General features: G+C 39.9%; 1 protein-coding gene across 1 annotated transcript in view; it reads left to right on the top strand.

Annotated features, from left to right (window-relative positions):
* The window catches only part of CNTNAP2 (contactin associated protein 2), a 1042550-nt gene that overhangs the window by 946219 nt on the left and 82720 nt on the right, over positions 1-13611 (top strand). The window contains exons 17-18 of the mRNA XM_056484872.1: positions 299-517; positions 3010-3246. Coding sequence (XP_056340847.1) covers positions 299-517; positions 3010-3246 — 456 coding nt within the window. The remainder of the gene's footprint in view (positions 1-298; positions 518-3009; positions 3247-13611) is intronic.

The following is a 13611-nucleotide window of genomic DNA, read 5'->3' on the forward strand; positions in this document are numbered from 1 at the left end:
AATTAGACTTCTCCACCTTTTTAATCAAAATGCTTTTGCTTTAAAAAAACCCATATAAAACTGGAAAGCTGCAAAGTGCAAAGATTAATGAAATTGGTTGAGGGTCTGCTGATACTTTCTTCTGAAAGTCGAGCTGCTATTCAACTTAGAAGGAAATGAACATGCTTAAAATTCAGGAAGATTACTTAGCAGTGCACATTTCTATTTGATGACTCCTTACTCTTTGGGAAGTGTAAGTGAATGTGTTTTCAATGTAAGACTGCAGACAATCATGGACACCTTTTGCTTGCTGTTTCAGCTGCTACTGAGGTCTCCTTTTCATTTGATGTGGGAAACGGGCCGGTGGAAATCGTGGTGAGATCTCCCAACCCGCTCAATGATGACCAGTGGCACCGGGTCAATGCCGAGAGGAATGTCAAGCAGGCCAGCCTGCAGGTGGACCAGTTACCCCTGGAGGTCAGGAAAGCTCCAACAGAAGGACATACACGACTGGAATTGTACAGCCAGCTCTATGTTGGTAAGATATGGAGGGGGCAGCTGGGCTTTGCACTCACAATGCTGAACATTCTTTGCCAGCAGCAGTTAGTGAATGTGGGAGGCTGTGCTCCTCAAGTATTTGTGTGACAGCAAAGGAAGGGGGAGGAAAAGAAAAAGAAAAAAAGAAAATGAAAAAAAGTAAAACATACCCATAATTACAGAAATACAAAGATCAACGAAGAGAAAAATATTGTGCATTAAACACTTGTCCTTATTTCCTCTCTCCTCCTGCATCTCCTGGCTGAAAGTGCCTCCAGCAGACTGCAATGCCAAACTCCTTTTTTGCTGAGAGTCTCTTCCCAAACACACAAACACTTTCTCACCACAGAAGTGGAAACATCTGTGGAGTTCTTGCCAGGACCTCATGTGCCTGCAGTGCCCATCCTAGCCTCAGCCTCTTTAGATTTCATCACTGGCCATCCTTTTGCATTCACAGCTCTTACTGCAGTCTTTTCCCTTTAGTCCTGTGAGCTACTTGCTCGTTCAATGTTACAAAAGCACCACAGTGTTACACAAATGGAACCAAGTTAGTCTGGTTGCTTTCTGAAGCTATTGATTTCTGCTATGTTTGGGGAAGGGTATTCCAGGAGCATTTGTATTTCTCCAATTGTTATCCTCACGGCTGCAAAGTGCTGACATGCCAAGTGTCATTAGCTGGAATCAGAACTGCATGAAATGTTGAGCAAAGAAGCACTTTCATACCTCTCTAGATACCTGTTACAAGTGAAGAAGGATGTGGAAAGAAAAATAAGTCTTTTTTCTCCATGTTAGTCAGCATTTAATAACCCAAATGAATTAAAACTATGTTTAAAGCCTTCATTGCTTTAGTAATCAGCCCAGTGTCACTGCAAACTGTGTATAATGTGTCACCAGATGTGCAGGTGTTATTTACAAGCTCAGATTCTCCTTTGCTGCTGTAATCCTAATAAATGGCAGTTTCAAAATAAGCTGAAAGATGAAGTTTGTTTAAAAGAGGAACACTTAACCTTTAAAAAATTATCAAGCCTTTTGCTGTAAACAGGAAGAGCTGGAATATTTTTTCTTAGACCGAGTTCTTTGAGAATTGATGATGATGATTGTATTTGTTAGTTTTTGAATTGACTGTAACACCAGCAATGTTTTGAAATATATAGTACCTTTATTGCCAAAAAAAACTAATGTCACAATCTGCACCAGATTGTTTGTTTTTTTCTGAATTACATCTATTTCATATAACTTGGTGATTGGAGCAAGTGTATCAGAGAATAGCTGGAGAACTTTACCTGGAGTCAGACCTAGGATAGATTTGATTTGGAGTGCCCAAAATAAATACCTGAATATTGGGGCACTGGGGGGTAATGCTGAACAATGTTTTGATGTCTCATTTTCCATTTTCTGTAGAAGAAGTATCTATTCTTTGGGTGAGCAAGAGGGACTGAGGGGTGATGACTTTGAGTCCAAGGGGCTAGAACAGTTACTGAGAGAGAAGGTTTTTCATCACTGCAGTGTATATGAGTTTAGTAGAATGGAATCACACCAGGACACCCTCTGCCATGTGCACTCAGCAGAGACCAAGCCTTTTCTAATCCTACTCCAAATCATCCAGTTACTGGTACTTGGTTTGAAACAGCCCTCTCTGGTTTGTATTTAGTCCCCTTCCCCATTCAGGTAAATATCATCCTCTGTGTTGTGTGGTGATGAGCATTCAGATCTCCTCAGGAACTCTCTGGCACCTGCAGCACTGCAGTAATCAAAGAGAGGAGGGTAGAGCAGAAAAGATGCCAGCACTCACTGCTATTTGCTCATATTTTTCAGTTTGGGTTTATTTGATTGTTTCTAATCCAGCATCAGATAAGACTTTCCTAGCTGAAATCACTTTTTTTTAGTGAGTATTTACTAGGGATGAAAAAGGACAGGTCTTATTAACTGCTATAAAAACCCATCTCCATCCAGATTGTCAAATGTAGTTTTTCAGTGTACCATCCTTCAGTCTAGGCTCTGATAAGTAAATAGTAAGCATGATGTTTCTTGGAAATTCATGTGAATATTTCTGACTGTAACTAGAATGGGGATTTGACTTCTTCTTTCTTTGCCCATTGTGGCTTTGAAAAATGTAACACTGCATAGCATATTATGGCATTATTATTGACTCCCAGCATTACTAATCATTAAGAGAGAAAGGATACACCTTAGCAGTTGAGCCAAGCCCATTTCTTCCACTGTTATCTCTAAAAACATTGAAGTTGAAATGAAAGGAAATCTTTCAGAGAAGATTGAACTTCAAATGTCTAATCAGTATAAAGCAAGCACTGATTAAAAACTACTGTTTGTGCTTGCTAATGGTATGATATCAAAGGGCTAGGTTTCATTGTCATTAGGACAAGGCAATTCCTTGCCCTTATAAAGAAGTTACCACTTCACAAGATATGTCATGTGAAGCAACAGCAATGAAATCCATTCAGTGTTGTCTCACAGCTCAACATTTTCTCACAGGTGCTGCAGGAGGCCAGCGAGGATTCCTGGGCTGCATCCGTTCCCTGAGGATGAATGGGGTGACGCTGGACCTGGAAGAGAGAGCCAAGGTCACGCCTGGGGTGAAGCCTGGCTGCTCTGGCCACTGCACAAGCTATGGGATGTACTGTGCCAACGGTGGGAAATGTGTGGAGAAATACAATGGGTACTCCTGTGACTGCTCCAAAACTGCCTACGATGGGCCATTCTGCATAAAAGGTAAATGCCTTAGTGCAGGAGGTGGAGTAGGGGGGAACTACTTGCCTGAGGAATAAAACCACAATGGAATCAATCCTTCAGCTTCATTAAATGAACAAGTAAATCCTGTTTAATACTTATTGCTAGTAAGTCAAATTATACACCCAAGTGTATATTTAAATGTGATTATTTAAAACCACATCTCTTATGAGGACTAGGTGTTACCTGTTTAAATCAAAAAACACAACAACAAAATGCACCAGGAATGCCTGTAGTAATAGCAGGCATGGCAGAGGATATTCCATAGTCTTGAGCTTTAGAACCATAAATTCCAACTAGTGCAATGTCATGGTAACTTCTTTAGAAATAAAACATGGATTTAAAGAAAAGCTACCTAGTCATTCAGACATTTAGGTATGACGTTTGGGTTGAATATCTTATATATTGGGAGGCCAGCATTTGGCTTAAGAATTTTATCCATCCATAAGTATATCAAGTCTTTTAGTACCTCAGACTGGGTTAGGGATTGAACCTGCTAGGATAAGGAAAGGCACAGAGCTCCCACTTTTATGTCAGTCCTTTGGAAATGCTTAAAATAGGTTCTGGATTTTCAAAAGCAATGATTGTAAGAGAACAATGTACTGTGGATGCACAGGTCTATGTGAGCAAGAAAGGCAAGGAGCACAGGAAAGAGGGATCCAACAACAAAAATTGAGAAGAAAAGTACTCTTTATTTTTTTCTTGTTTGACTGTCTAATCCACTGCTTTTCTTAGTCATTTTAAAAGCTTTCTCAAAGCTTTTCCTCCAGGAATCCTGCAGGCAGTCTAGGTCACCAGACACCAGAGTCCCCTCATGAAACTACTTTGGCAGTAGGAGACAGCACCTGGCCTTTGATGTTCTGATTTTCAACCCTTTCTTAACATCTCAGGGGTTTTTTCCAAGTCAAAATCTGAGAATTATTTTGCAAATATCCATACCCTGCTCTCTTTTAGCCACACTTATAGGAAGCATAAAGTTTATAAGAGAAATAGGCAGTCTTTTTACCTGACGCTGTGTTATGGGCTGCATTTCCTCCCCACACACTTCAGCCACTTTCATTTATATCCATTTATATAATCCACTCATTGAGATCTGTTTCATTTAGTTCATAGCAAAGTTTTTTCCATTGCTGATGTTGCTGGACCACCCTCTTCTAAAACCCAAGGGATTGTACCAGCAATGGAGAGAGGGGTACATCCAGGTTTGGATCAGAAGCCAATTTTATTGAGTATACAAGGCGTTTATATAGGGTATTACTTGTATGGCACTTACACAGGGTTCTGGTTTTGGTAGCAATTTCCCACTGGTTACACATTCTTCATGACACCACCTCATCTGGTAACATTACCTCTTCACAAGGTTTCACATGTTTCTTGGTCACTTCTTGCCTAGGGAGCATTTATCTGTGGCTGTCTCTCCCACAGTTTCTGCTTGATCAGGCCTAAGATATCAGCCCCTTTATCAGTTCCATTTTACTCTCTGTTTTATTCCCTAAAGGAATGTTTTCATATCACCAAATATTCACATCACCAGATATGGATGGATCTCTGGTATGATTATTTTATAAATTCCAATAAATATTATGTATTTCTAGCGCAGCAGAAGGGAATCAGCTGCTTCTTTAGGTAATGGCTTCCACTGTGCTTACATGCAGGAATCTAATCAGCTTTCACTATGCTGTGTTGTTTCAAAAGCAAATTATAAAACATGTCCATTGGGTTCAGGACTGTACATACAGCAACTCTTGAGAATGTGAATACAGTAAGCTCAGTTGATTTAGCAAATGGTTTGTCATGAATAATGGTAATGCATATTCAGTATTTCTGTTCACTAATGCAGTTATATGGTGGAGGAAATCCATTCAGGCTGGAATTGGTCAGTTTCTTACAGCTCCTGTACTGCCATGCTATATTCACTGAATTTACTTTGTAGCTTTTTCTTTATTGCCAGAACTCATCACACTGACTTTTATTTATGAGGGTTTTGTTCTTATGGATAGGTAAGCCCCAACCTTCCACCAAAACTAGCTCTTAGCTAAAGTGTTTCGTTTTCCCTGGACGTGGAGCTAGCAGAATAAAAGCATACCATTAGGGGAATAATTGAGCACCTAGCACAGGCAAACCCTGGTCTTGACTAGCCTGTAAGCACTTCCATAGCAATGGCAGTAACATCATACTATGTTATTCTCTTCTCCTTATCAGTCTCCCAGTGCAGCCAAGGGCCCACAGCTCTGACAGGGATGCTTTGGTCATTGTGTGAAACTTGCTGTGAGCTGGTGCTCATGCCATACAGTGTTCTGTCTTTTAAACATGGCATCAGATCTCTGCTTTTAATGTCAAATCTGTTCCAGGCTAAAAATGACTCACTAAATCTTTTAGATCTTATATACAAGGTGCAAATTGCCAATTTCCTGTCTGTTAGTGCTGAGTACTGCTGTACTCATCTAGAATATCCCCAAGTGTGATTTAGTGTGGGTGAGTTCAGGAGACTTCCCTACAGAAAGGACAATGGGACACTGGGGAAAAAGCTAGAGTATAAATTACACCAAATAGACTTGGTTTGGGCCATCCTACAATATAAATAATTGTAAAATCTCTCTAACAAACAGTGCTGATAATGAGATATTTAGAACAGTTCATTTACAGCCCATTACATTTACATTGTCAATTTAACTTGCATTAAGCCTTTTAAATCAAGTAAAACACTGGAAAAACTTATGTGTGCTGTCAAGCTTCCTAGACTTGTGAAAGAAGGGAGTCCTACATTTTCTTACTGATAGCAGCTCCTGGAATCTTGTACTGTGTCCTCTTGATCTATGAGACAAGAATGAATGCATTTTCTAGAAACAAATGGCAAACATACATAATAACTGCAAAATAAGCAATGGAAAAACAGCCAAATATATTTTAGTTTAAAAAAATATTTTCAAAATTTATAAAAATTTGAAAGGTTTTTGGAAATTTTTTTCTGTAAAATAAAATTGATGCCCTAAATTGTATTTTAATTTATTTTGATGAAGAGATTGTAATTCTTATATTTCAATCCATTTTTTCACTAGCACTTTGACACTTCCACCTCTGTAAAAGAACTGAAACATCTGTGAACGTGTTTTCAAATACTGTATGGTCTGTTTTCAGTGATTTTTTTTCCTTTATAATGACAGAGTTAAAAAACTGCTCTGTCACTTTTGTAACCTACACCACAATACACTGTTTGTTGCTGCAATACTGGGTAAGTCTAATATGAGGCAAGCAATAACATTTTCTTTGGTCACTTTCAATAGGAATTCACATTGGTTGCCAGAAAATACCATGGTTAGGTTTTTGCAGGATAGACTAGGGTTAGGTTTCATTATTTCACTCCTCTAAAAATATTCCAGGCCAAATAGATCTGTTGATTTGATACTCAGTAGTGCCTGACATCCCATTCAAACCCATATGAGATATTACCAGAAAAATCTGCCACTCAGCCAGAGTGAAAGGTGGCACAATGTAATCCTTGCAATATAGCACAGACTTCTCTTCCCATTGATGTTCATTTGCCACAGGAAATTTTCCTTATCCAAAAGCTTTATTTTGATATTGAAATCACTTGCCTGCAGTGAACTTTTTGGTGTTGGTTACCTTCTGAAAGGGCTAGCAGGAGAGATGGGAAAATCAAAGGAAGAAAAACGTTGCTGTAAAGAAATCACCATACAATCTTTCATCAGTAATTAACACACCTCACAATAAAAGTAGGCCTAGCATGTTGTGGATTCTTTTACTAACTTCTACTCCTTAGAGCCAGTGACTGATGACTGACAAGATATTGCATTGTCTCCAGCCTTATTAGCAGCATATCACAATGTGAATGATATTGTAGTGGCCTGGAAATTACACTATTTTTTTACAAGGAGAAAAATAAGTATGAAAATGCAGTCTGGCATCTATTTTAACTGTGTATTTTTCATATTTGAGGCATAGGCAGTTGGTTTTACTTCTTTCATTGCTCAGAGAAATTGCTCTGAGGAATAGCTGGTGTTTCTGCCGTCCTGCAGATTGCTTTCTGACCTTTCCCTGTCCTTTGTTTAAGAATAAATTCTCTTTTATTTTTCACCCACAGCTGTCCTATCATCATAAAAGCATTTCTGAGAAAACAATTAATTTTGGTTCCTCTAAAAAACAAACACTTTCCTTCCTTTAAACAAAAATAAAAACAAAAAAAACAAACAAACAAAAAAAAATAAAAGTCAAATGCAGGGCATGTGGCAGCATTCTGATGTGGGAAGTACCCCAGGGAGAACACATTCTACTTTGGTATTGAAATGCAGTGGAACAACAGTAGGAGAAGAAATTCCACCCACCAAGAGGGAGGCAAAAATATTAAAAAAAAAAAAAAAAAAAGGTGGTGCTATGACTCACGTTCCTTTAGGTATGTTGGAAGGGTAAATTCAAAGCTTTCCAGTTTCTCTTAAGTTACACAATTTGCCTTAACAAACAGCAAGGAGATGCTATACTCCTTTTTCTTCTTTGGAGTAAAGCTCAGATTCTCAGTGAGAATTCTAGCAATCCTTAAGACAATGCCCAAAATGAGCTCCTTCATGTCTGTTTTTATATTTGTATGAACCCTGAAAGCACTTACATTTTGCATTGCCACAGTCAGATTTCCATCTTTTCCTGCTCCCTTCTATGTCTCTATGAGATAAATAGCTTTTTATGAGGCTGAGTGGATGCAAGATATAATCAGGAGGCAGCAGCTCTGCACCCTTCCACCAGCTCTCACACTGACACTTAATCACCTCCAAATTCTGCCCTGGTTGTGCTCATTCAATTCCCTTTATTTTGCTGGCTGGAAAAACATTGCATTGTTGTTACGGTGTGACTTGGATTTGCCAGCTTTAATGTATTTAATTTCTTTTAGAGACGGGACTCAGGAGTAGAGACAAGGCAGGCTTACAACTTAGAAAGGTACAAGAAGAAATTTATTAATAACATAAAAAAAAAATATTCAGAATAAGGTCCCTAGATTGTTTTCTTCTTCCCTTCATTCAGCATTTCTTACCAACAAACATACAGAGAGCACTTCAGTCAGTGATACATTTATATAATCAGTTCAGTTTACTTAAGAGAGAAAAGTCTCTTTTTGGTTTTGGCTTAGGGGGCGTCTTTTACCTTCACAATCCACATCCGCCCGGGAAAAAATATTGCAGATTATGATTTTTCCTCCCATTCTGTCACAGTCCTTCCAGAGCTGTGCAATGGGTTATGTTACACACATGGGGGAGTACTTTTAAAGGCAGGCTGCTGAAAAACAAGATTCTCTTTATCTTCTTCACTATCAAATGTCTCTGTCTCTATTCCAGTCCCAAGACAGAGAGAGTTTCATTCACCGAGGCACAAAAGTCATCTCTTCCTCTATTAAATGTCTTTGTTCACATTTCAGTCCCAGAATAGAGAGCTCTTATTTTCTCCAAGGCAAAAATAAGGTTCTTCTTTTCAAGCATCCAAACCTCCCCAAGTATATTTCACAGTTTAAAGGAATTTTAGTAAAATTACCATTCCCTTAGCCCACAAAAAGGTTTTCAGCTACTTATCAGTTCGCATCTTTTCAATCTCTTCCCACCAGGAACTTTGTCTTCATTGCGCTGACTTCTGAAGTCTCCAGGCTTTATTCCTTCCCATTCAGGAGAGCTTAGGAAAAATCGAGGACCTTATCCAGGCATGAAGAAGTTACAATTGTATCTAGATCTTGAAGAAACAGCAGGGGCAGCTGGAGGCCTCTTCTCTCAGAACGAGGAGGGAAGGGAGAAGGGAGAGCCTTTGCCGGCTCCCCGATCCCCCCTGCTCGGCCATGCCCCGTGCAGAGGGGAGCTCCGGGCCGTGCGGTCAGGGAGGGGGGCCGGGACCATGCGGCCGGGCCGGGCCCCAGCAGAGCCGGGGCCGGGGTCCCAAGCCGGGCCCCAGCAGAGCCGGGGTGCCGAGCTGGGCCCCCCGCAGAGCCGGGGCACCGGGCCGGACTCCAGGCCGAGCCCAGAGCCGAGCCGCAGCCCCCCAGCCGGGGGTCCACCACCCCCGGAGACTGGAAGCCGAAAAAGCCCGAACAAAGCTGATTCACTGTGATTTGTGAAAGCGAAATAACTTTTCATTGGTTTCCCGAGCTGCCCATCACCAAATCAGCTCTCTGATTGGTGGCAGCAGCTCACAGGGAAAGCTCCCAGAGACGGGAAAGCCCCTCACACTTCCCAGCTCCAGGGGGCCTGCTCGGAGGTGAATCCACCCCTCCCCCCAAAAGCGTGAAACCAACACAATTGTTTTGCTGAAAGAAACGGTGAGGTCATTATTAGAGTGTTTTAAGGTAACTAACTTCTTAGTTTTCATAGTTCAGAATCACAGAACCCAGAAAATCAAGGCAACATTCCCTCACAGACCCTAAAAACTTCTGCTATTTGCAGCACCATTGTGATCTGTTTGCTGCAAGTCACATGAGAAATTTTCTTCAGGTTGTTGATGTTAAGCTCCCACTCTGGTCAGTCTGAATGCTACAGTCAGGCCTTTTTACCTATAGATCATACTTCAGGACTCTGGTTTTAGCCTCTTTTGGGTAAATATATATACTCACAAAAAATAGATTTACTTTCTAAAGCTATTCCATTCTTCAGTCCTGTCAATATTGCCTTATTAAACATTCACAGTTATGCTCTAGTGCTTTGAAAGTTGCACTTCAGTGCAAGAACTCTGTCATCAGAAATAAACCCCCATGTTTTTATTTTTAAAGAAAAACAAACCTTCTTATATATCTTAAATATATAACATATATATATAAATATCTTAAATATATCTTAAAGAGATATCAATCCAACCATAACCGATTGTCAACTTGATTATATTATTGCTAGCTCACTTATCATCCAAAATAAACTACTTATAAAAAAGCACTGCTTTCTTATTTTATACACAGAAAGCAAATAAATCAGAGGAATAAGTTAAAAAGAAAAACACTTAGTACCTACTCAGAAAATGTGATAAAGTTTCTTGGTCAGACATCTCACAGACCTGCTTTAGTGTCACTGCTCACTGAATGCAGATGTTTTATGGAAGTAGAGCAGCCTCAGTAACATTGCTAGGTGCTGCATGCCTGTGCAAAGGCAACTGAGGGGTTTGAGTTCTCACACCAGGCACCCATGTGCAATATTTATGCATCTGCATTCTGCTGAAGTCGTTTTGGCACCTCACAAGATGATAGGGCATTTATGCTTACAATAGCTCTGTGATGTGAGGAGACGTTTTTATTGTGATAATGCAGAAAGCAAACGAGGTAATGAGGGCAGGAAGGATCTACTCACATGTAAAGTGGAGATCTGCAGTACAGGAAGAAATTGAAGCCAGGTCTCACCTATCAAGGTTTTTGCTCTGAACACTGTGCAATCAGCAAATGGCAGTCTCTAATATTTCTCAAATGTGTCTTGCAAAGATGCAAGTTTTCTTCTGAGGTTACTTAAAGAGCACATACATAGACTCAGGAAATAATGAAATCTGGTCTGTTGTTAATGCTTAACATCACATTTTCTTCATCCAATTTTATTTGATGGTGGCAGGGAAAAGGTTGGTGTTTAGGTTTTTCTTTTTAACCATTATGGATATTTCCACTAGAAATGGAGTTGACTTGTCATTTAGATTCAACAGAAAATACACAGCACCTGTTGCCATTCCCTTACTCTGAGTCTGGTGTCTCAAACATTAGATCAAATATTTATAATGCTTTCAAATTAGTACAGAATCAACTGCAACTTTCCTGATCTTTTTAGGCTTTCTGTGGCATGCACACTTCTGTCCAGGTATAGAAAGGTAGAATAAAGCCTTACTTTGCAGGACTAGTACAAAAGTAGATTCAGAGCTCAGCCTTGTTTAAGCATATCAAACTGCTTCCTGGAAGAATCTACCTGTTGGCATCGACTAGAGAGGCTTGAAAGTGTAATGAATCACGTGGTTAAACCCCATCTCCTCTGGTACTCATCTTGTTCCACTGAAGGTAGCAGGAATCTTTGCATGGATTTATGATAACACCCCGTAGTTTCACTGGTGCACATTATTTTGCATATCCCCCTATTCTGAGAGCCATTTGTTCAAGAAAGCCTATTTTATACTGAGTACTGATACATTCATATAGAAGAAGCAAGTTCTCACTAAGTTTCTATTCTGTTAATATCCACAAGTAATTGCTGTACTTTGGTGGAAAGTTCAAACGTGCATCACAGATTATTAGAGTAAGAGCAGCTAGAATATGAGACTTGAGGATGCAGAATAACTTTAAATACCCACTTCCTGATTTCATATACTATGTGCCTGAAAGTAGAATAAAATATTGAGTGAGCTAACCCAATAACTGGTAAGCACTATCACCTTCAGAGCTTTCAAACTCTCTCCCAGATCAACAGTTGTGAGATCCTGACCCTTTACTAGTGCCCTATGACCAGAAGATATCTCAGCAAACAAGTCTTAGCCTTTGTGACCACAGTCTGAAAGTAGCAGCAGTTTTAGGTGCTCCCAAGCACAATTTTTGCCATAAGATGAAAAAGCAAGCTCTGGTAATCTATATTCAATATTTATAACTACATATAAAATAAAATAAAATAAAAAAAAGAAAGAGGGGTTATTCAACCATCTACCTTGTTTGAAGAACCTTTGTACATGCATCAAGTGTTAGAATGTCTCCAGTGACTGTCCTTGCTTGTGATTTTGAAATAGCTGCTCTTCACACCCAGAACTCCATGCAGGGAAGACATATCATTGAGCACTGGCAAATGGCACTACAGAGTGATATTTTTTTAATTTACTGTGTCTGAGCAGGGCCAAAGAGGCATTTAGGGCTCCAGATGGGACATGCTTACAGCTGTAAGAAGTCAGCTTTGTGGAACAAAGAGGAGGGAGTCTTTTCTTTCTCTATTTCTCATGTCCTTTCCGGCTTTATAATTGCCAGGATTTTGTGCCCAGCTTCTGTAAGGCAGGTATACTCTGCTATTCCCATTAAATAACTAACCAACCCTAATTCCTCCTTGCTCTCCAGGTAAAAGGTGACAGAAATCAGGCCCAGTTCACTTTAAAAATATGAGATGGAAATTTGAGTCAGTGAGAGCTGTCCTAGGAGAGAAGGGAGATTTCACTTCTTACAATGCCACTCTTGTAAAAGTCCTGTGTTTAAACTGGCGGGGGGCGGGGGGCAGGGGTTAGGGTTTGGTTTGGGATTTTTTTGGTAGCTCCCCAGATCTGCAGCTTCTTTATTTATTAGAAGTAATATCTAGTACTTGATTCATGACAATTCCTATTAACATTCCCATCCCAACTGTCAGCATAGAGCAAACTCAGTTGTTGTAAAGACTGCTGAGCTCTGTATCTCTTACGTATATGCACCCAGATAGAAAATCTTGCTGAAGTTAGGTTCAGCCACACCTATGCTATGCTGGCAGGGTTTTTCAGAGGTGAGAAAAAGGTTATTGAGAAAGAAGACAAGTTCTCTATGTGTCTGTATGGCTAACAGGATCATTATCACTACCTAAGACCAGAAGAACCAACATTGACATTTCGCTGATGTAAAAAGCAGTAGAGGAGAATCAGATTCCTACTTACATTTTCTTAGGTCTACAGCAGCAGCCCAGAAATGTCATGAGACTTTGCAAGTTTTGTAGAAGAAATGTGTATTTTTGTTGCTGTTTACTTTTTTCCTCCAGTCTTTCAATACTCCTGATCCCAGACAGAATGAGAGTGTGCAAAAATAAAAGTAGCTGAGTGGGGGGAGAAGGGCAACTATGGAGATGACAAAAGAATCATAACCTTCAAAATAACATTGTCAATTCTGGGTACATGTGCATTTTCTGTGGAAGTTTTGGATGACCTTTCCAAATTGAAGCTGGACAATTTTGTAAAGTGCAATTCACACTGGGGACATGCACCTTGCTTGATAAATCCACTATCCACAAGTCCTATTCTGGGTTCCTCTACAAAGCCAGCCAAAACTGTTTATATTTGAAAAGTCTGTCAACAGAGAGTGACTGCAGTGTATATTGGTGTAAAAATAGGTATTACTTTCTGAAGAAAACAAATCTGTTAGCACCACATTCATTTCCCTAAGGCCTCTGCCTTGAAAGAATGGTTTGCAGAGTAACCTTTACTGAGCCTTAAGCCTGATGTTCAAGAGTCGTCTTTTCAGACAGCATTTCAAATATTACAGAAAAAAAGAGTTGTGCATGGAAACTTCCTTCACATTTCAGCAGCAGGGTCTGGACTGCGTTCAACCCCCTTTATTCAGGGAGCTCAAATGGTTTTCTGGATGAAGAACTTCCATACTCATTCTAGCACAACTTCTGGAAGATG

This window comes from Oenanthe melanoleuca, chromosome 2 (assembly GCF_029582105.1).
Source record: "Oenanthe melanoleuca isolate GR-GAL-2019-014 chromosome 2, OMel1.0, whole genome shotgun sequence".
In the NCBI taxonomy this organism is placed as follows: Eukaryota; Metazoa; Chordata; class Aves; order Passeriformes; family Muscicapidae; genus Oenanthe; species Oenanthe melanoleuca.